Source organism: Ailuropoda melanoleuca, chromosome X (assembly GCF_002007445.2).
Source record: "Ailuropoda melanoleuca isolate Jingjing chromosome X, ASM200744v2, whole genome shotgun sequence".
NCBI lineage: Eukaryota > Metazoa > Chordata > Mammalia > Carnivora > Ursidae > Ailuropoda > Ailuropoda melanoleuca.
This window is the reverse complement of record NC_048238.1, coordinates 83111860-83133134: the sequence shown is the minus strand read 5'-3', so window position 1 is coordinate 83133134 and position 21275 is coordinate 83111860. Positions and strand designations below refer to the sequence as shown.

Below are 21275 nucleotides of genomic sequence, written 5' to 3'. Positions count from 1 at the left end.
TGCTCCGGCCCCACTCCAGACCTCCCCGCCAGTTCTATTGGCACAATTGATATATAACACTATGTAAGTTTAAGGTGTGTGTGTTGATCTGATACATGTCTATTGCGAAATGATTACCACAGCAGTGTTAACACCACACATAATTACCATCCGGGGGGAGATGAGAATATTTAAGATCTACTCTCTCAGCAACTTGCAAGTAGATAATACAGCATTGTTAACTATAATCACTGCGCTGTGTATTAGAGCTCCACAATTTATTCATCTTAGAACTGAAAGTTTCTACCCTTTGACCAACATCTTCCGGTTTTCCCCACCCTCCCCAGCCCCTGGCAACTACCGTTCCATTCTCTGCTTCTGTGAATTCAACTTTTTAGATGCTACATGAACATGAGATCATACAGTGTTAGTCTTTCTCTCTCTGACTTGTTCCACTTAGCAGAACACCCTCAGGGTCCATTCATATTGCTTAAACTGGTAGGATTTCCTTTTTCTCGTGGCTGAATTACATTCTATTGTGTATATGTGCACATCTTTATACATTCATATGGATCCATTTCATATGTTTTCGTGCTGCTAATTAGCATTTTTTCATTTCAGCTTGAAGAACTCCTTTCAGCATTTCTTGCAAGGCAGGTCTAGTGGCGATGAACTCCTTCAGCTTTTGTTTGCCTGGGATCATCTTTATCTGTCCTTCATTTCTGAAGGACAACTTTGCTGGAAAGAGCGCTCTTGACGGACAGTTTTATTCTTTCAGTGCTCTGAATAGATCATCCCGATCTCTCCTCTCCTACAAGGTTCTGCTGAGAAATCCACTGAAAGCCTCGAGGGGGTTCCCTTGTAAGTTACAAACTTATTTTCTCTTGCTGCCTTAGGGTTCTTTGTCTTTTGATAGATTTACTATAATGTGTCTTTGGAGAAGCTCTCTTTATGTTGACTTTTTTGGGGATCTATGAGCCTCGTGAACATAGGTGTCCAAAACTCTCCCTAGATTTGGGACGTTCTCAGCCATTATTTCTTGAAATGAAAGCTTTCTGTCTCCTTCTCAGACTAAGAAATTCACAGACTGTTTCTTTTGATGCTGTCCTCAAGATCACCCACATAGGCTTCTTCACTCTTTCACATTTTTTTTGTCCTTTGTTCTCCTCTAATGAGATAATTTTGATGTTCTCCACTGATTAGATAATTTTAAAGGTCCTGGCTTCTTCTATTTTTTTTAAAAAAGATTTATTTATTTGGGGGGGAGGGTAGAGGGAGAAGGTGAGAGAATCTCAAGCAGACTCCCCACTGAACACGGAGCCTGCCCTAATGACCCTGAGATCATGACATGGGCCTAAACCACGAGTCGGATGCTTAACTGACTGAGCCATCCAGGTGCCCCATCAAAGGTCCTGGTTTCTAATTCACAGATTAGTTCTTCTGCTTGATCCGTTCTGCTGGTAATGCTCTCTGTTGCATTTTTTTCACTTCACTCATTGTATTCTTTGATGCCAGAATTTGTGTTTTGTTAAAATTTTCTATGCTTAACTTCTTGTTTTGTTCTCGTATTTTCTGATTTCATGAATTGTCTTTCTGTTTTATTGTAGCTCATTAAGCTTCCTTAACACAGCTACTTTGAATTCTTGATGAGGTAAATTGCAGAGCTCCTGGTCTTTGGCATCGGTTACTGGAAGATAACTGTGATCCTTTGGTGGTGTCATGTTTCCTTTGTTTTTCCTGTTCTCTGAAGTCTTGCATCTGAAGTAGCAGTCATCTCCAACCACCTTTACTGACTGACTTTGGGAGAGAAATACCTTCCCTCTGCCCTGCTAGGGAGCCTGTGGCTTTCATAGACTTCCTGTGGATATCCTTGCTTCACACTTCTTGTTCCCCTTTGTGGCAGATTTCTTAAGCTTGTATGCCTTCTCCCCATCATGCGACACACCAGGCCCGGTGCAAACAGCTCCCTTTTGCTCTCTCAGGGTGGCGCTGAAGTTTTCAATTCTGTGATCCCTTAGTGGCCCACAGATTCTGGATGGCTTTCTGGTCGTCTGCGAAAGCTTGCTCTCGCCACCCATCAGGAGAACACACAAGGAGGCGACTACAGGATAAAGGAGTGTGTGGTTTAGACGCACAGAGCACGAAGAGTGCCTGTGGGCGAGATGGGGCTTGGTGGGGGGGGATCCATGAGCTAAGTGTCCCTAGTGCCTTGTTGGCAGACTTCTGGATGGAGCCTGCAGTGCAGCTAATAGGATCCCTGTCTTTTTAATGCCCCCCCTTGGAGTCCTATCTGCAGCACTCCCCACCTCTTCCCGCCCCCAGTCATGCGGCTCATGAGCCAGGACTCTGGCGGGGCAAGAGAGAAGTCGACCTCTTTGGCGGGTCCTGTACTGCTGGGGAAGCCAGGTGCCCACTCACAGGCTCTCGCTTTTTTCTACCAAAGAAATCATGGGGGAGAAGGTCTCTCTTGGCACTGAGCTGTGCCACCTTGAGGAAGGGGGGACAAGAGTCAAGTCAAACTGTTCCTCTTTCCCATCCCAAGGCATCCAAACTCGTATCTGTTTTGCTCCAAAGGCATGCTAGAATTTCTCAACTGGACCCCTGGACTTGCACTAAGGTCCTCTCATCTGCGGATGACTGTCTAAGGCACTGTTCTCCAGGGGCTCTCAGCTCGCAGCTGAGAAGGGCCAGGGCCAGCTCATGAGCCACTAAACTCAGGACCCCATCTGGGACCAAGGTCCATCTGCCTGTTATCTAATGCACGGGTGGGTGAGATTCGATCCCAGGTCCCGTGGCACACAGTGCTAGATCCCACAGCTCCCACGGAGGCACTTCTGTCCACGGATATATGCCAAATTGTTGGGGGGGGGTATACAAACAAGGGACATCTTATTGGGCCATCTTGCTGATGCACTGACTCCCTTTTAATACCAAAGTACTGGTGCACTAAAGTGGCTACAGAGATATCATCTATGGGCAGTTTTTGGTGAAGTTGAGACAGATGAGGGAAAAACAAATGATCTATATTAACCAGAGCTTCTCATGAGCCCTGAGAAGAATTTAGTCGGTGGCAGTCTTCCAGGGAGATGGTCTTGGAAAATAAACATTGGGCACCAGGCCTGGCCCTGTACTATTTAACTTATTCTTATACTCTTCATGGAAGCAGAAGGCAAAATGAATAATCCAGTTTTCTTTTATAACAACTTCTGTTTAACGCAGAATGGGGCTAAAGGTGAACATGGTTTTTGGAGCTCAATGACATCATACTCCCAGTCGCAAGCTACAAACATAAAAACTCTTGCACTGGTGGAAATCCTCCCTGTGTCTAAGAACAGAAGTAGCTTACTTTTTCGGTGAAGAAACTCTGCAACCAGAGCTGCCACGTGGACATAGCACATTGCTGCCTGGAAAGGAGGACAAAGAAAGAACGGTCAGCCTGTGTTCTGGGGTCTTTGCAAGATTGTGTTCAGAACAAAGTCTTAAGTCGTCACCTCTGAAAAATCGCCATTCTTTATATGAATCTTGGCCATGCTATCCAGCCAGGTTTTCCTGAGCTCTGGGGTGCTTGCATAGGACTTGGCTAAGCTATACTGGAGATCAATGAGCATTTCAGGATCTTTCTCATGCTCCTTCATTTGAGCGGTGGCCATGAGAACAGTACGGATTCTCTTGGTCAAGTCTTTGACTTCTGTGGGAAAAGCAGTTGCCTAATTTCAAAACAAACAAACAGAAAGACATGTTGATTAATATTATCAACGTGCTCTAAGCCTTGGCATCCAGTCCTGGGAATAACATGACTTATGTTCCTCGTTACGGTTCTTGGTATTTGGTTCTTGGTATATTCTATGTCTAAAGAGCTTTATTTTATTTTATTTTTTAAGTAGGCTCCAAGCACAGCGTGGAGCCCAACCCAGGGCTTGAACTCACAACCCTGAGATCAAGACCTGAGCTGAGATCAAGAGCCAGACACTTAACCGACAGAGTCATCCAGGAGCCCCTAAAGAGCTTTAAATTAATTCCTTTTAAAATGTCCAACTAGCTCAGGCTTCAGAGGCTCCACAGTTGATGGCAATATACCCACAATACATAAAAGCATGGGTTCTGAAGCCAGACTGGCTCTGAACTCTAGCCTGTCTGCTGTAAATTCTCCGGCCATGAGAATTACTTGCCATTATTGTGTAATTTTAGTTACCAGAGTAACTAAAGGTTGACAGCTTACTATGTATCAGGCAATGGTCTAAGTGCCTTACATGTTTTAATTTTTCCAGCAACCCTATGAAATAAGTACTGTTATCATTCATTTAACCCATGGGGAAACTGAGGCACACAGCAGTTAACGAGCTCGGCCAATGTGTCACAGTTGGTTAAGTGGTAGTGACAGGATTTATGCCCAGACATCCTGGTTCCAGAGCAGTGATCTCAGCCACTCCTCTATACAGACAAGCGTACCTACCCCATCCAAAAATCATCACAAACACTAAGGTAAAAACCATCCTGCAAACATTTCCGCTTCTACAACTAAAAGGTCAGGAATCGCAGAACACTCTAAACGTTTACTAGCTTCTCCTGGAGTGTTGCTTTGTTCTCCAAACCCACTAAGCTAGTTTCCTCTTCATCCTGGCCACTATTAAGAAAGTACAATCACGGGCACCTGCGTGGCTCAGTTGTGTCTGCCTTTGGCTCAGGTCATGATCCCGGAGTCCTGGGATTGAGTCCCACATTGGGCTCCCTGCTCAGCGGGGAGTCTGCTTCTCCCCTGCCCTTCACCCTGCTCGTGTTCTCTCTTGCTCTCAAATAAATAATAAAATCTTAAAAAAAAAAAAGAAAGTACTATCACTTCCTCTTAACCCCAGTCCAGTAATCACAATTATCTGTAGGATTCAAAGATGAGTAAGAGACAAGTAAAGGGGGGTTAGGGAGATTTCCAATGTGAATATAACCACATGTGGAGGACACGGTTATTAAAAGTATGTTCTTGATCCCTTTAAAAATAATAATTGTGTCCAAGAAGGTTCTTCCTTTTTTTTTAACTTTTATTTAAATTTAATTAGCCAACATACGGTATATCCTTAATTTCAATCCCATTTACTGGGGTAAAGGCACACCTTGCTGTCATAGGGTTTAGTGGTAATGACAGCCCTACCAGAATAAAACTAAGAAACGAGTCATGACAAAGATTCTTACCAAGGTCAGCCACAACAGACCTTGCTTACTTTGAGAAAGAGGCTAATCCAACTTTCATATAACCTAGAATTAAGAATGGTAATAGGCGGTAAAATAAATTTCAGGGTAGAAGATGCTAAATGACACCAATTGTTTCTGTAATCGTGGGATTAGTTGGAGCAGATGCTGAGCTTGCAGGGAACCAGAAGAACTGGCTGAAAAGCAAACTTTCCCAGCCTGACAAGGGCTGGCACTACTCAGTGGGGCTGGTTTTTTTTTTTTTTTTCAGACTAAGCAACATTCCTATGGGAATTATTTTTTTGGTACACAGATTCTACATGTCCCAAACATCAAGTATGCTGTGACTGGGAGCCTTTTTTCTTTTTCCTTCCAGTTTTTTTTTTTTTTACAAAATATTGTTAAATTATCCTGGAGGATGACCTTTCCCAAGAATGGGGATGATCCCTTTGGGAGGAAAAGTCTTCTACTGGCAAAAGATTCTTCTTCCCTTGCACACATGCATCACTGGAGAGCAGAAACTGTTCTCCGTGCAACAAGACAAGTACTTTTGTACAATGTTATAGGTTGTGAGTATATAGGTGAGAATGAGGGATGGCGGTCAGGGTCTTGGGCTTGGCCTTAGCCAGCTAGTACCTAAGAACAATAGTCTTGGGTTTGCCAATACATATCTAGGGCAAGCCATAAGCAGCGAAAGGAGGATTCCTGGAACACGGGGCTTCAGTAACCGATATCATAAATGGTAATAACTCTCCGAACAAGAAGCCATTTGTTTTCTGAGCAAGTTTAGAAATCAAGCTCAGAAAAAAATTCCAATCCTACCAGCTATAATAACTACGTATCCACAATAGAGTCATTCCTCCATCCAGTCAGATAATTTTGAAGATGTGCGGCGTACCAGGCCGTGTTCTGGGTGCTGGAGACACAGAGCTGTACGAGACAACACCCGTGTCCTATACACTCGACCCTCTCAAGAGCTGGGAGTCCAACGACAGCGTAACTAGAGGAGTGCGAACTTCTCTGACACGGAAGGTGGGTCTAGTTTACTCCTTGAAGTGAGCACATACCTTCATGGGTCTGTCACTGTTGGCAAAATTATTGATGATGAAGAGGGACTCCTGAAATCGTGACCCTCCGCTAAGCGCCACGTCGGCTATCAGCTGGCTCACCGCGATGATGATCTGTGGAAGGAAGGACACGCTGTTGAACAGAGGCTGCTTATTTTCATCATGGTGGAAGCCCATAAGCAGCCGTATCAACGGTTCCTTTGCAAAGAGCTACCCAGTTCCATCGTAATCTGTTTTCTTCAGACACGAGGGTTTACGTTCTTCTAGCGAAAGAGCAACTTCAAAAGGCCCCAGTTGCAAATCGTATTCGGCCTTTTCTTGGTTAGATGCGAACGACTGTTCACAACTCCTAGCACAGCTAGATCTAAAACGGCTTACAAGATCATGAACTGATAGGACGGCGGTCAGGTCTCCGCCGTGACTCCGCGGGCTGGGTAGCCGCTATGGCAAAGCTGGGGACAGATGACATTTTTCTTGGATGGTTTCTCATTGCCTTTCACTAGTTGATTTCAGTGGGCCGAACTCCCAACGGTGGCCCCTCAGCTCCCTTCCTGGTTTCTGGCTCGGCTCTCTCCAGTTCAGACAGCAGGACATGGAAGGGCCTTAGGTGGTGGTTTGAATCTCTTAAGCTCCCTTGGATGACCGCCTACATGACTCATGCTACGGGGTTGCTGGCTGGGTGCTTTATTCCCGCTTGTGGGAAGCAGGGTTCTGGGGGAGCTGTGAGTGCAGGCTCTGGAGTCAAACTGCCTTAGATTCAGCTTTCGACTTAATCAATTCTTCACTGGGTGCCTTTGGGAAAGTTATTTCCCCCTCCTGTGCCTCACTGTCCTCATTGGTAATACGGGGAGGATAACAATACCGATACTTGATATCAATACTTGATAGCGCTGTTATGAAAGTGAAAGAGATCATCGTAATACTAGTTAACCCTTCATTGAGCACTTACTGTGTGCCAGAGATGGTTTTAAGTCTTCCCATTTATTAATGCATTTATATTTCAACACATGACTCGGGAGAACTGATGTTCTGACCCCGAAGAATGGACCTTAATGGGGAATTGCAGGCATACTGGCATGTTTACTTCAGAAGTGTTTTGGGGAAGGTGGTCTTTAAGTGGCGCCTCATAAAAGCAAATAGCAAAAGCCCTAACAGGTAACGCTGGCCCTCGTAGCCCAAAGTAACTATATGGCAGATTTTTATGGGAAGCATCTCCCTCTGTCAGATTTTCCCATTTCCAAAGACGTTTCTAGAACGCCATTTATGGTTGCTTCCCCATTTCTAACCCAGTCTCCAAAAAACAACACAAATGGAACAGACCATGGCAGGGAACAAGACGGAAATATGACCAAGGATTTCCCATAGGGCAAGGACGCCTAGTGACTCAAGGAGTCCCATCCGTGGTTTGGCTCAGAGCAGTTTCACCCAACAAGCAAAAGAAATGTAGATGTTAAATGACAACTACCACGCGCTAAGTGCCCCTTACACACGTGCTAGGCACGGTGCCTGGCACTACAAACTTTCTGTTTGACCCTCACGGTAGCCCTGCAAGGTGAACTATACCTGCCTCATTTTACAGATGAGGCAAAGAGCTCAAGACAGACTGAGTCACTTGCCTGGGGTCACACAGTAAGTAGTAGCTGAACTGGGATTTAAACCCAGGTAGGGGGGCGCCTGGGTGGCTCAATCGGTGAAGCGTCTGCCTTCGGCTTGGGTCATGATCCAGCATCCTGGGATCGAGCCCCACATCGGGCTCCCTCTTCAGCGGGGAGCCTGCTTCTCCCTTTGCTCCTCCCCCTGCTCATGCTCTCTCTCCCTCTCTCTCTCTCAAATAAATAAAATCTTAAAAAAAAACCCAGGTAGGTCTGATTCCAAAGTTCAGGCTTGCCACTAAACCTGGAGCCATCCCTCATTTTTCGCTAACTGGGCAAGCTGGAACAGGAAAAAACAAACTAAACTACTTGTTATGGTAACAGCCAGTTACCTAACCAGCTGTGCTATCTAACAGAGATTTTGTTTGGTATTTCATCGTTTCTTCTAACCCTCATGAAACCCTGGAGGTAGGCACAGACATTTTCTGCTAGCGTGCACATGAAGCAGTTGAGGCACTGAGAGACTACGGAGGTGCACACGGTCACACAGTGAGCGGTACTCCTGGAATCCGAACTAGAGTCCGTGCCCTTGACACCCACGCTCTAGAGCAGGGCTGCCCGACAGAAATAGGGTGTGAGCCACAGAGGCGACTTTAAACTGTCCAGTAGCCACATGAAAAGGTAAAAAGATACAGGTGAAATGTAATAAATTTCACTTAACCCAACTGTGTCCAAAATATCACTTCAATACATAGTCAATATAAAACAACTGAGAAATTTTACTTTTTTTTGTACTTGGTCTTCAAAAGCCAATGTGTAGTCTGTATTTACAACACGTCTTTATTTGGACTAGCCAGGTTTCAAGGGCTAACTGGCCATATGTGGCTAAGAGCTATTGTACTGGACCGAGTATCTTTACGTCTTGAGCTAGATGCTAAAGATTGAGCAAAGAAAGAACAGGAGTGGGGCTCCTGGGCGGCTCAGTCGGTGAAGCGTCTGCCTTTGGCTCAGGTCATGACCCCGAGGTCCTGGGATTGAGTCCCACATCGGGCTCCTTGCTCCTCCCTCTCCCTCTGCCCCTCCCCCCCCAACTCACACTCTTTCTCTCTCAAATAAATAAATAAAGTCTTTAAAAAAAAAAAGAAAGAACAGGAGCGTTGATTTTCACAGACCTGCAGATGTGTCCTCAAAAAGGTTTTCCTTTTGGTATACTCAAAGTTGTTTCTCATCAGAAGATACAAAAGTGCAGATGCTTCGTTCCTCGTTGAGCTAATCTTCGAGGTGCAACACTTCAAAACCTCATAGCAAAATGCAGCACACATGTTCACCCTTCCTTTGAAAAAGGCTGAGGGAAACTAAAGAACAGGAAAAACATTAAGTATCTGAAAACCCAATCGCAAAAATCAATCAACTATCCAATGCCTACTATATTCTCTCAAAACTGTACCGGGTGCCGGGGCGCCTGGGTGGCTCAGTTGGTAAAGTGTCTGCCTTTGTCTCTGGTCATGATCTTGGGATCCTGGGATTAGGCCCTGTGTCAGGCTCCCCACTCAGAGGGGAGTTTGCTTCTCCCTCTGCCTCTCCCCCCGGCTTATGTTCACTCTCTCTTTCTCTCTCAGATAAATAAATAAAATCTTAAAAAAAAAAACCTGTACTGGGTGCTTTGAGGATACAAAACCAACACAAGGCTAGGGCTCTGCTCTAGAGACCCAGAGACCGGCATGTGTTAATAACAGAACAATTCAGGGGCACCTGGGTGGCTCAGTCAGTTGGGCATCTGCCTTTGGCTCGGGTTGTAGCGCGGGGTCCTGGGATTGAGCCCCGCATCAGGCTCCCTGCTCAGCAGGGAGTCTGCTTCTCCCTCTGCACCCCCCCCCACTCATGCTTGCTCTGTCTCTCGCTTGTTCTCTTGCTCTCAAGCAAATAAAATATTTTAAAAAAATAACAGAACAGGGGCGCCTGGGTGGTGCAGTCGTTAAGCGTCTGCCTTCGGCTCAGGGCATGATCCTGGGGTTCTGGGATCGAGCCCCACGTCAGGCTCCTCTGCTGGGAGCCTGCTTCTTCCTCTCCCACTCCCCCTGCCTGTGTTCCCTCTCTCGCTGGCTGTCTCCATCTCTGTCAAATAAATAAAATCTTAAAAAAAATAACAGAACAATTCCAGTCCGTATACAGGTCACTACAAAAATGTGCGGTACTGACTATAAATGTGACGGATCTGAGAAGAGCTCACAGTGGTCTGGAAAAGATGATGAATAGGTTCTTGATAATATGTATTAAATTGATGAACGGCTGAGAAGGCGAAAGACTGATGGGTGTCGGTTTGGGCTTTGACAATGGGAAGGGCAATCTGCACTGCTTACTCTTTTGCTTTACATTTAAACAGTTCCTTACATTGTGAGCTCCCAAATGCTGAGAAAATTATAGTGGGAATCTATCCATCAAGTAAAGCTGTTTTCTTAGCGAAATGAGGCAGACGTGAAATGTGCACCCACAAGCATACACGCGTGCATCTCCTACTCGCAAAACGCGTGGAGTAAAAGACATTTTGGCATCAGAAAGAGAACAGAAGTGATGCTCAATCTTGAAGACAGCCAAATGGCTATTACTTGGAAAACGTATTCAGTCTGTGTTGTGGAAGAGAAACTGTTCACACAACGTAGGCTGCTTACAATCTCCCACGCGTCCATTCCGACGGAAGCTTCAGGTGTACACAATGGGTTTTTTCAGGGAGTGTGAAGCTAGAGGGCCACCCTTTCAAAATCATTCCTTGGCAATCTTGAATTTAAAGCCATGTTACAGGAAACCCCCCCTTTTTTAAGTCATCTCTACACCCAACGTGGGACTCAAACTCATGACCCCGAGATTGCGAGTCACATGCTTTACTGACTAAGCCAGCCAGGCATCCCAGGAATCTACTCCTTTTTATCACCTTAACACCAAGTGCAAATGCTGTGCAGATAATGAATGTTTAATGAATGTTTTCTGATTGGCAAAGTCCCGTCAATAGTTTCACCAGATTAGACCACATCTTGCCGGGCAAGATACTCTAGTATGAAAATAAAGGTGTAAGGGAGGGAACGGGAGTAGTGTAGTTAATCCACTATAATTAGCCTTTACCTCCACCTACTTCTCTGAGTGGGCAAGGGCCAGAATCATCAACGACCTCCTGCCAATCCCAATGGGCTCCCTTTCCCCCCTTATCTTATTAGACCACTCCATACCTCATAATAATGGCAGAACTGTTTTCTCCTTTGGCTTCCATGATATCCCTCTTTTTTGCCTTTCTGCCCACTTCCGTGACTGTTCCCTCTCATCTCCACAGATTTCTTTTCCAGCCCCTTCTAGATTGTTTTTCTCCAATGTACTGCTTGCTCTTGACCTCTTTTTTTGTTGTCGTTGGTTCTTCCTCTACATACTCTCCAGGGGAAATTAAACCGCTCTCATGGCTTCAATTACCACTCATATGCTGATGATCTCCCTAGTTTACTATGCTCCAGCTAAACTGGGCCTTTCAATTTCCAGAATTTTCAGCTCTTTCCCAGCTCCGGGCCTTTGCATATGCATGTCCTTCTCCCTAGAGTGCTCTTCCTTGAGCTTTTCAAACACTTGGCCCCTTTTCATACTTCAGGTCTCATTTTAAAAGAGACAAGCCTATCTAAAGTAAGGTATCTCTGGGGCACCTAGAAATCTGTTGGTTAAATGTCCAACTTTTGATTTAGGCTCAGGTCATGCATGATCTCAGGGTTGTGAGATGAGGCCCGGCATCGGGCTCTGTGCTAGGCATGAAGCCTGCTTAAGATTCCCTCTCTCCCTCTTCCTCTGCTCCTCCTCCCACCCCCACTTATGCATACTCTCTCTCTCTAAAAAAATAAAAATAAAAATAAAGTAAGGTATCGCCTACAAATCATTATTCTCTATCTTAGCACCTTGGTTCCTTCCTAGAACTTTTAATTACTATTTTACTTACTTGTTTATTTTCTTTCCCCCAACTCCACTAGACTAGAAGCTTCATGAGGGCAGAGATTATGTTTCTTTTGTATCCCCACCATTGTATCTCTAGTACCCAGTACAGTGCCAGACAGAGAAACAGTGTTCCATAAATACAGGGTGGATGGATGGATGGATGGATGGATGGGTGGACGATAACTTCAAATCTGGCTTTCTAATCCAGATCTCTCTCCAGAGCAAAGATCTATATATCCAACTGCCAATCCTGACAGCTCTAACTGGATGTCCTAAAGGCACCTTAAATTCAACAGGTCCACAAAACAGAACTCATTAACTTTTACCCCAAATGTGGTCTTTTCTCTGTATTTCACATTACCCACCCTGCTTCATCATCCAGTCAGTGAACTGATGACCAAATCCTCTCAATTCAATTTCTTTACCATGTCTTATGTCTGTCTTTGACTCTCCACCTCCACGGTCATTTTCACTGTTGCTAATACTTTAGGTCCTCATCTCTTACCTAGCTTATTGTAGTAAGTCTCTTCCTGCCTTTATTTAGGATTGCCGCCAATCCACCTTCCACCCTACTTCTGAGAGTTTTCCGCGCCTGCACCAATCTGCTCTTAATACAAATCTAATCGTGTTGGTCCCATGCTCCCGGAGGGCTAAAAGATGAAGTCTAACTCCTAAGATGAGTACATAATCACCTGGTCCCCATTAACCTCTTCACTCTCATCTCTCACTCAGTCCCTGCTAAGTTCTGTCGCTACCGCCATGGAGAAACTTTTGCTAAATTAGAACATTTCCCCTCCTCCTGCCCACCCTCAGTTCCCTGTATAGACTTCTTCTATTCTAGCAGTATTTGTGGATGTGCACGCATAGATATGCGTATGTTTCCCTCTACTGGACAATAAGCCCTTGGACTGTATCCTGACACAGTGTCTAACACCAGGAAGTTCCTACCCGGTAACTGGTTGGTTGATGTATTATTTCTGAATCTCTTTCCCTTAGTTGCTTATAACATGCTTATAACATGTTGAATTCAATTCTCCACATACATCTTTATTCAAAAATTATATTAAGGAGGGGTGCCTGGGTGGCTCAGTGGGTTAAGCATCTGCCTTCGGCGCAGATCATGATCCCAAGGTCCCGGGATTGAGTCCCGCATCGGGCTCCCTGCACAGTGGGGAGCCTGCTTCTCCCTCTTCCTCTGCCCCTCCTCCCACTCATGTTCTCTCTTGCTTGCTCTGCTCTTCCCTCTCTCAAATAAATAATTTTTTAAAAAAAATTATATTGGGGTGCCTGGGTGGCTCAGTCAGTTAAGTGTCTGCCTTAGGCTTGGGTCATGATGTCAGGGTCCAGGGCTCGAGCTCCACGTTGGGCTCCCTGCTCAGTCGGGAGTCTGCTTCTCCCTCTCCCCCTCTGCTCATGCTCTCTCTGTCAAATAAATAAGTAAAATCTTTAAAAACTAAAAAAATTACATTAAGGAGTGGTGATTAAAAAATCAACCTTCGAATCCACCCAAGTTCCATATCGAGTAAATGCAATAAGCTACCATACAAATAATGATGGACAAGGTTGTCCAGGCTCAGCTATTCCACTACACAAATCAATTAATTGAATTTCTTTATCTTCTTGGAGTTTCATACCAGAGTAGCGGCCTCGACTGTAGCTTTCCATAATTGTAACTCCATCCTGGTTTACGATGCTTTTTATTACGTTTAAAAGCTATCAAGAACAGAGCAGAAATAAATTTTGGCTCTCTGTTTCAGTCAGATTTATTCCTAAAAGCCTGGTCTGAGGTTAGTGTTGGGATGAGGTACGCAGCCTGAACATTTAGAGCCTGCAGACGCAATTAGCATTGAAAGGCCGAATTCGTTTGTCCAAAGGCGTATTGAGTGCCTACCATTTGCAGGCTATGATACAAGACCCTGGGGTTCGAGAACCTGATTTCCGCTTTCCACGGGCTAATACCGGAGCGCGAGGATTAACTTCTATATCCTCGGCAGGAGAATACTTTCAAAAGACGCGCACTAGAAGAAAAACTGGCGAAGTTGGTAATTTGAAAATGATACTTTTCATCGGCGCCCGCTGAAAAGGGGAAGGAGTGGCGATGCGGAATAAAGAGCGTGTTCAGACTTTACGGGGTTCTTGGATGGGCCCTCTTCGTGTACTTTGCCGTGCTGTACCCGTACAGACAAAGGCGGGACTTCACAGCTTCGTGCTCTGATGTTCGTGGATGTCATCCCATGCCCCGAACTGCCCTCTTTCCTGGCTGCCACGGAGGGGGCCCGCTAGCAGCTATGAAGCTCTCCTCCTTACCTTACTGATGAAAGCTCGCAGCGAGGCAAAAACATGTTTCAGCGACACTTCAGATTGTCCATTTTTAAGGAAAGCCAGATGAATATCAAATACTTTTTTCATTAATGGGTTGTGGCCATCATTATTTAAAAGTTGACTCTACAAAACATAAAAAAAAATTGGGGGGCGCCTGGGTGGCTCAGTCGGTGAAGCGTCTGCCTTTGGCTCAGGTCATGATCTCAGGGTTGTGAGATCGAGTCCCAGTGGGCTCCGTGCTGGGTGTGGAATCTGCTTAAGATTCTCTCTCTCTCTCTCCCTCTTCCCCTACTCTGCCCTCTCTCTCAAAAAAAAGTAAACTTGGAGGGCTGAAGCAATTAACTCCATTACATAGAGAAGAGGGAAGAAAATAATTAACTGTAACTTGGGAAAGCAAGCAAGATTTTTCACTTTTGAGTTCTCCCACTCACATTACAGTATGTGACAGTTACATCATTTTTATCCTTCAAAGCACTCTCCTGTGACCTCATTTTACTCCCTCAACAACCTGCAAGATCATGGCTTTTGCCTTCTTTTTAAAATCCTAGCAATGCCGATTTGTGTTGAGAGGCAAACATCTGAGAAAAAGCACTGAACACCTGGAAAGGGAAGCCAGCCAGCCTGCCTGGCCACCATCAAGCCTGACAAAATACCTCCTCACCGTGGGCATTTGGGCAAACCGGTTCAATCCTAATTCGAGCTAAAAATGACTGCATATATTAATAAAAGTGTGACAGAAAACGGGTTTTCAATACACACAAAAAATCAAACAACAGAAGTTCAGAAGTAGAAGGAAGCTTAAGAGCAAATGAGTCCAAACCCCTCCCTTTATGGATGTGGCAAGTGAGTCTCCGAGAATCCCCAAGGTTGCACAGTAGCCAAACGAGGTCTGCCATCCAAGTTTCCAGACTGTTCATTCGGGGCTTTTTCACTACACTACACTTCCTCTGACTAATTAGTTTTTGTAGAGTGCTTTCTTTATGACACCAACTGAATTTTGACTTCTCATTTTTACCTTGAAACACTGGGTGAAAAATGAGATGGTATCTAGCACTGTTAGGGAAACTTCTGTAGCAGTATTGCCTTCAAGAAGGGCCTGATGGAAAATGTCTGCTTCGGTTGTTGTAGAGCCTAAGATTTTAAAAAAAAAAAAAGGAAATTAAAACTGCCCCATGCAGAGAATCACATGACAGTTTTGAATGATTTCCCCCCCCCCAAAGACTCAGGGAGAGATGAGCAAGAAGAAAGGAGGTTCTTAATATCCACAGACCTAATAAGCCTCACTGTATTTATTCCTTAATCAAATATGATCCTGGTTCATCAATTCCACTCATTCTTACTTCAGCTCTGTACCAACAGCCCTGCAACACATAATTAGGTGTCTCCGCTTCCTTGGAGACAAGATTTCAGGGATGAACTTGGGTGATGTAACCAGGGAATAATGATGGTGATGTAAGCAGGAATAAGAGAGGAAATTAGGTGTGCAAAAATGAGAATGGTGACCTCACATATGTGGTGCCCTATGGCCAGATGTTTCTAGTTATGCCGATGTTAGGGGACTTGTTTCTAGATCAGAAGAAAAACAAAGCATCTGGGCGGACTGAAGGAATTAGGTCCGTTATATTTTTACAAGTGACAAGAGCAAAGCCAAAGGATGTAAAACTTGCATTTTTTTAAAGGTCTTAAGTCTATTATTAACTCAGGGTCCATCTGCTCAAGACATTTGTTTTTATTATTAGTCCTTATCACAAAGCCAGTTTGGCTAGTTTCCTTTCCTGCAACCTCCAGAGGACTATATGGAAATGAAAGATTTCTCTTTGACTTTTTATTAATATTTGCTTTTCAGAGGATCACTTCCATTTATATAACCCTCTAGCTTTCCCAGCTGGTCAACATTTCTCTCCTTGTCCTATTCTCCTTGTCAATATTTCAACACAGGTGAAATATACCTTTGTCAAAATAGTGTTTACAGGTCCTTCATTTTTGCAGTCAGCTCGGCAGGTGTAATCCCTTAAAATCATTGAATGAACAGATATTACATAGACTAAACAAATATTATAGATACTATTACATTAAGATGCCATCATTTGCATTGAAGTTTAATAGTAGGAATGAAGGATATCCAGTGTAAAATAATACAATGAGAACAGCAATTCAGTGGGAAAAAATTAGTTTCTTTAATACTGAACTAACAGAAAAACTACCATTACCTAAAAATCACTGGAAAATCCATGCATATTTTAGGAGATATTCCTGTATGATGAAAGGATTGAATATAAACACAGAGATATGCAAAAAGATCCACGTATGCGAAGTCATTTCCAATCGTATTGGTGACTGCAGCTAGAATTTCTCAAGGTGACATAGCATTACATGTATGTTTCAAATGGGTATCCTACCCACATTTGCACTTACTGTGATTAAGTGTAAATGAACTTTCCAGGCTGCTAAGATGCTGAAGTCGGGCCTGCATGACCCCTGATCTGTTTCGAAGAGCTGGCATGGTCTGCGATTTTCGGTCTATTCCAAAGTGCTTTGACAGCCAGGCATCATGCACCCTAAAATAAATCCTAAAGTTAGAAAATGGAGTACTCTAATACTAGATCCCAATGTTCAGTTTTTTAAATTAAAAAAACTAATAAATGATTAGGTTTCCACATCAACAGTATACTGTGTTCGATATTCTATCTACTATTACTTAGCTTAAATGAGGCAGCACTGGAAATTGTATGAAGTTTTCACGTATATTTAAGAGTTTTCGCTATGAGAATATAATTAAGGAATTTAGAAAAAGCTCCTTACTTCCCTCCTTCTCCTCAAAACAATCAGAGTCAAGTGCCAACACTCCATAAGATTCAGTCTTTTGTCAAAAGGCGAGGAAGGGCGAGAGTCCCAGAAAATAGTAAGAGGGATACTCAGAATGGAAACGAGGTGGGGAGAATTCCTGGGGTTAGGTGTGCAAGAAGGAATGCCAATCTAATCTGTTTCTGGCCTGGAGTTAAACCTGGATCAGACATGTTTACTCAACATGTCTGTTATTAGCATGTGCCAACTTTTGTTTTCCTTCAGTTTTAAGATTCCCTTAAAAAAAATTATAGCTGGGTCATATGGGAACTCAGGAAGAAAAAGAGTTGGTCTGTCCTCTAGTAAACAGAGTGGGAGAGCCAGCGGAATCGTCGAGATTAAGACTCATGGTGGTAGTTACCGTGCTGGCTCCGAGTCACGGGGAAAGACAGTGGAATCGTCACCCGAATCACCCACTATCAGGATGTTGCCGACACTCAGCTAGGAACTCCATCCAAAGCGCCTGCTTAGTTTCTGGAAGTGCCATGGACTTTAACTTTTAAAAAAGGACTCTATGTGAGCTCCCTAACTCTACCCCCTAAAAATAGATCTTATTGAAATGAGGCATCTTTTCCTTAGGGTCCCTCAAACATGTTTTGAAGTATTTATTTCATTAAGACTTAGGTGGCCGAAAGGAGAAAACAGCTAATAGAGAACGCGCGTCCCAGCTGCTGTTGCGGATTTCTATTTACCTTAGCAACTGAAGTCAATATTGACAGGTTGTTGATAAAAGTGCAGACCTTGCAGTTGTCCCCACTTTATGATTTCCTGCCTTCCCCTGGATCTAAACCCCTTCTCACCTCTTTCAGAAAAGACAAGCATCTGTTCTAGGATTAGAACAGAAACTCCGCGCGTCACGCTAACCACTACCCTTTGGAAAACTTAAAAATATATCAGTTCACACTAGTTTAATTTACGGTTTGAGTTGAAACATGTTAAATAAATCACAGGTAACTTCAAGTGATCGCAAAATGAAGAATCTCGGTTTTACATGGCATGATCAAGACTGCCATCTGTTGGAAGAGAAGGAAAAAAGGTAGAAACTGCGGTGGGAATTACCTTGCGATGTTTCTTTTCCCCATATATCTGAAGTGAAACAAACATACTCTAGAAAGAAAAACAACAGCACGTTAGTGAAATAGTGCCATGCTTCGCATTTTAACAAGTAATATTTGAAAACTCACGTGTTACAAAGAATGGCCTATTTAAAACATATTACAATAATATGTTTTGGTATACAGACATATACACATAACTACTTGTGGGTTTGCCATATTACAGCTTTCTAGATTTATCTGCTACAACTACATTAGCCACAAAAAGCTCCATGTCTTCTCATACAATTCTAACGACATTAAAAAGCCTGTCAATGCAAATGATTCCACATTGTGCTCTAAAATGTTTCATAGCAAAGATCTCTAGTTTAGCCATTAATAACCAAAAAAAAAGTTTCTTAAGCCCTAAAAATTGGAGCAATTGCTATATTTTTATAATGGCATTAAAATACCTTGTATGATTCAAAAATCTCAAACACATCCAGAAATTGGGAGGATAACATACTAAACTCCCACATACCCAGCACCCACCAGCTTCAACGGTTATCAACTTAGGGCCATTCTTGTTTATGCTCTACTCTGAGCAGGTGCCCTGCTCTCCCTCCACCCTCCCTACCTCCTGTATTTCTTTTGAAGCCAACCCCCAACATCATATATTTTCATGAGTAAATATTTTGGTATAGTTTTTGAAAATTGTAACTGCCGTTTTGTTTGCTGATGTTTTCTGCAAAATTTTGGAAGACTTTACTATGTGCCGATTATCCTCTTTTTATTTTGAAAGACATGCACATAAGAACATCATTTACACGTGTTCTTTCTTTCTTTCTTTTTAAAGTAAGCTCAGTGCCCAAAGTGGGGCTTGAACTCAATGACCCCGAGATCAAGAGTCGCATGCTCTACCGACTGAGCCAGCCAGGAGCCCCTGTGTGCTATTTATCTAAAAATTTCTTAGATTTCATTCTAATTTTTCTTCTAGCTTTCAATAAGGATGTACAGATAGCTCAGCAAACAATCTAGGACAACTTCCCACCTCCACCTAGGAAACAAGACTGGATTTTCCCCCAACCGCCTTGGAATAGAGATGAAAAAAAAAATATATATATATATATATTTCTGAAGCCGGTAGAATTACTCAGCTCTACAAAGAAGTACAAATTCTAAATTCCAGTAATTGAAGCTGCTCCATTAAGCCAGCATCTGCTCCAAATGAATGCTTTTGGGCAGCTGATGCCACTTCCAGTTTTCCAGATCACAGAAAGACTGCTGCTGGGCTGAACGATGGTCTATTATTAGCTAATTACTCTGATATCATAAGTATTCCATATCCATGTTTTCTTCCATCTGTGTGAAGCACCGGTGTGCTAGCCTCAATGCTACCAAGATAGTTGAATATTTCCTACCTTATTAGCAAATAGGCTGTTGGGGGAAAAAAGGTAATATTTAACCCCCAAACAAGGAGAGTTTATGAAAATAAATTAATATAACTTACTCTAGAAGTATGAGAATGTTTATGAGCTCCTGAGGAGACACTTTATTCCAGTAAGTTAGGAGAGTATCTGAAAATGGAATAAATAAAGTGGTGGATCTTGAAATAAGTAAATAGCACAGTACACCCCAAAGTACCAATAACTTCGTTTCCACAACCATCAACTCACATCCAGTTGTTCCATCCATCCTCCTCTCTCAGCTCACTGCTCAATACACACACTGTATTTGTTTGAATTAATTCCAAATGTATTGCTTTCTGTAATTATTTTAACAATTATTTTTATTTACTTTGTAAATATTCTTTTGGATGGCTGATACTAATTTTCATATCATCCCTGAAGACAGAGGAAGGGAAAGAGACCTGGGGTTTTTAATGAACCTCCTAAAATTTTATGCAACACGGTGTGCTTATGCATATTTTTCAGAATGGAGGGTCAAGTACCTTTGCCTGCTATTCAAAGGGCTCTGTGAACCAAAAAGTTTGAGAACTTTAAACTTTAGGGGAAGAGATTATTTTTTCCTCTTTGCCTTTGCATTATAAACTCTGAAAGCCCTGGTATATAAATACACACACACACACACACACACACACACACACACACACGAGTTAAAAACAAAACAACAGGCTGAATGAAAATGGAGTTGCTTATGCTCGGCCCCACATCACCAAACCAAGACAATTACAGTTTCTGCTCTCCCAGGAATGGAATCTTAAACCAGTCAATTGGGAATCATCTGATTAGCACTAGTAAGGTAAGCCGCCTGATAGAGCCCTGGCATCCCCTAAAGTGACTTTGCAATAACCAACCCACTTTCTTTCCCTATGCAAACCTCCTTGCTCCAGCTTCCTCCTACCTCTAAAAGTCTTTTCATTTTGTACAGCTCCTCAGGACTTCTCTCTGTCTGCTAGATTGGATGCTACCTGATTCTAATCAATTTTTTGCTCAAATAAACTCTTAAAAACATGCCTGTTTATCTTTTAACCATATGTCCACACGGATATATTGAACTATTCCAGATATAAAAGTCCCTTAAATCTATCACATATACTTCTCTTTTGACCTGCTTCTTTACTTCCAACACAGTGATTTACTGAGATTAAAAAAAAGAAAGAAAGAAAGAAAGAAAGAAAGAAAGAAAGAAAGAAAGAAAAATACTGCTGCCACTCAACTATCCATTCTTTTTTTATTTTTTTAAAGATTTTAATTTTAAGTAATACCTATGCCTAAAGTGGGGCTAGAACTCAACTCCGAGGTCCTGTTGCACGGTCTACCCACTGAGTCAGACAGGCGCCCCTGTCCATTGTTTTTTTATGCTCCTCAGATATAGCTAATGATGCCAGTAGCTCTTAAATGTAAAAATGTTAAAGGTATCACACAAATGGCAAACGACAAAACTGCCCACCCAGCTACAACGCGGGCAAGACAGGGATGGAAGACTAGACAATGTTGGCCAAACGGAGGGGGGTAGGGGAGGGGAGAATGTAGGGATTTTGACTTTACTTCCAACTGCTTTTAAAGCCACGAGTATTGCTACTTTCCAAAACACTGATCCTCAAGAATAAAATACTAAAATAGCATCAAATTAGATTTGTTTTAAAAAATAAAGCGAGCAGGGACTTCCGGTCTCCCCCCACTCCTGCCTTGGATTGCCCCGCTGCTCAGAGAAGCCCAGATCCCCCAGAAGCCACTGGGTTTCCGGCCTCTCGTTGAAGCTTGGCGTGAAGGCTCCATTTTAACTGCCTCACGCACCGGCTCTTCCCACCAAACGGCTGGGGCTTCCTT

The 21275-nt window shown here is 43.3% G+C and overlaps 1 protein-coding gene across 4 annotated transcripts in view; it reads right to left on the bottom strand.

The window, feature by feature from the left end:
• The window catches only part of DOCK11 (dedicator of cytokinesis 11), a 186565-nt gene that overhangs the window by 37865 nt on the left and 127425 nt on the right, over nucleotides 1-21275 (bottom strand). For 3 of the 4 annotated variants that reach the window (XM_034649107.1, XM_034649105.1, XM_034649106.1), the window contains 9 exons: nucleotides 19493-19559; nucleotides 18008-18055; nucleotides 16520-16662; nucleotides 15120-15235; nucleotides 14090-14227; nucleotides 8992-9174; nucleotides 6228-6341; nucleotides 3471-3686; nucleotides 3326-3383 (listed from right to left, as the gene is read on the bottom strand). In XM_034649107.1, coding sequence (XP_034504998.1) covers nucleotides 3326-3383; nucleotides 3471-3686; nucleotides 6228-6341; nucleotides 8992-9174; nucleotides 14090-14227; nucleotides 15120-15235; nucleotides 16520-16662; nucleotides 18008-18055; nucleotides 19493-19559 — 1083 coding nt within the window. Of the gene's footprint in view, nucleotides 1-1344; nucleotides 2081-3325; nucleotides 3384-3470; nucleotides 3687-6227; nucleotides 6342-8991; nucleotides 9175-14089; nucleotides 14228-15119; nucleotides 15236-16519; nucleotides 16663-18007; nucleotides 18056-19492; nucleotides 19560-21275 lie in introns of those variants that run through there. The other variant, XM_034649108.1, reaches the window with a different exon arrangement.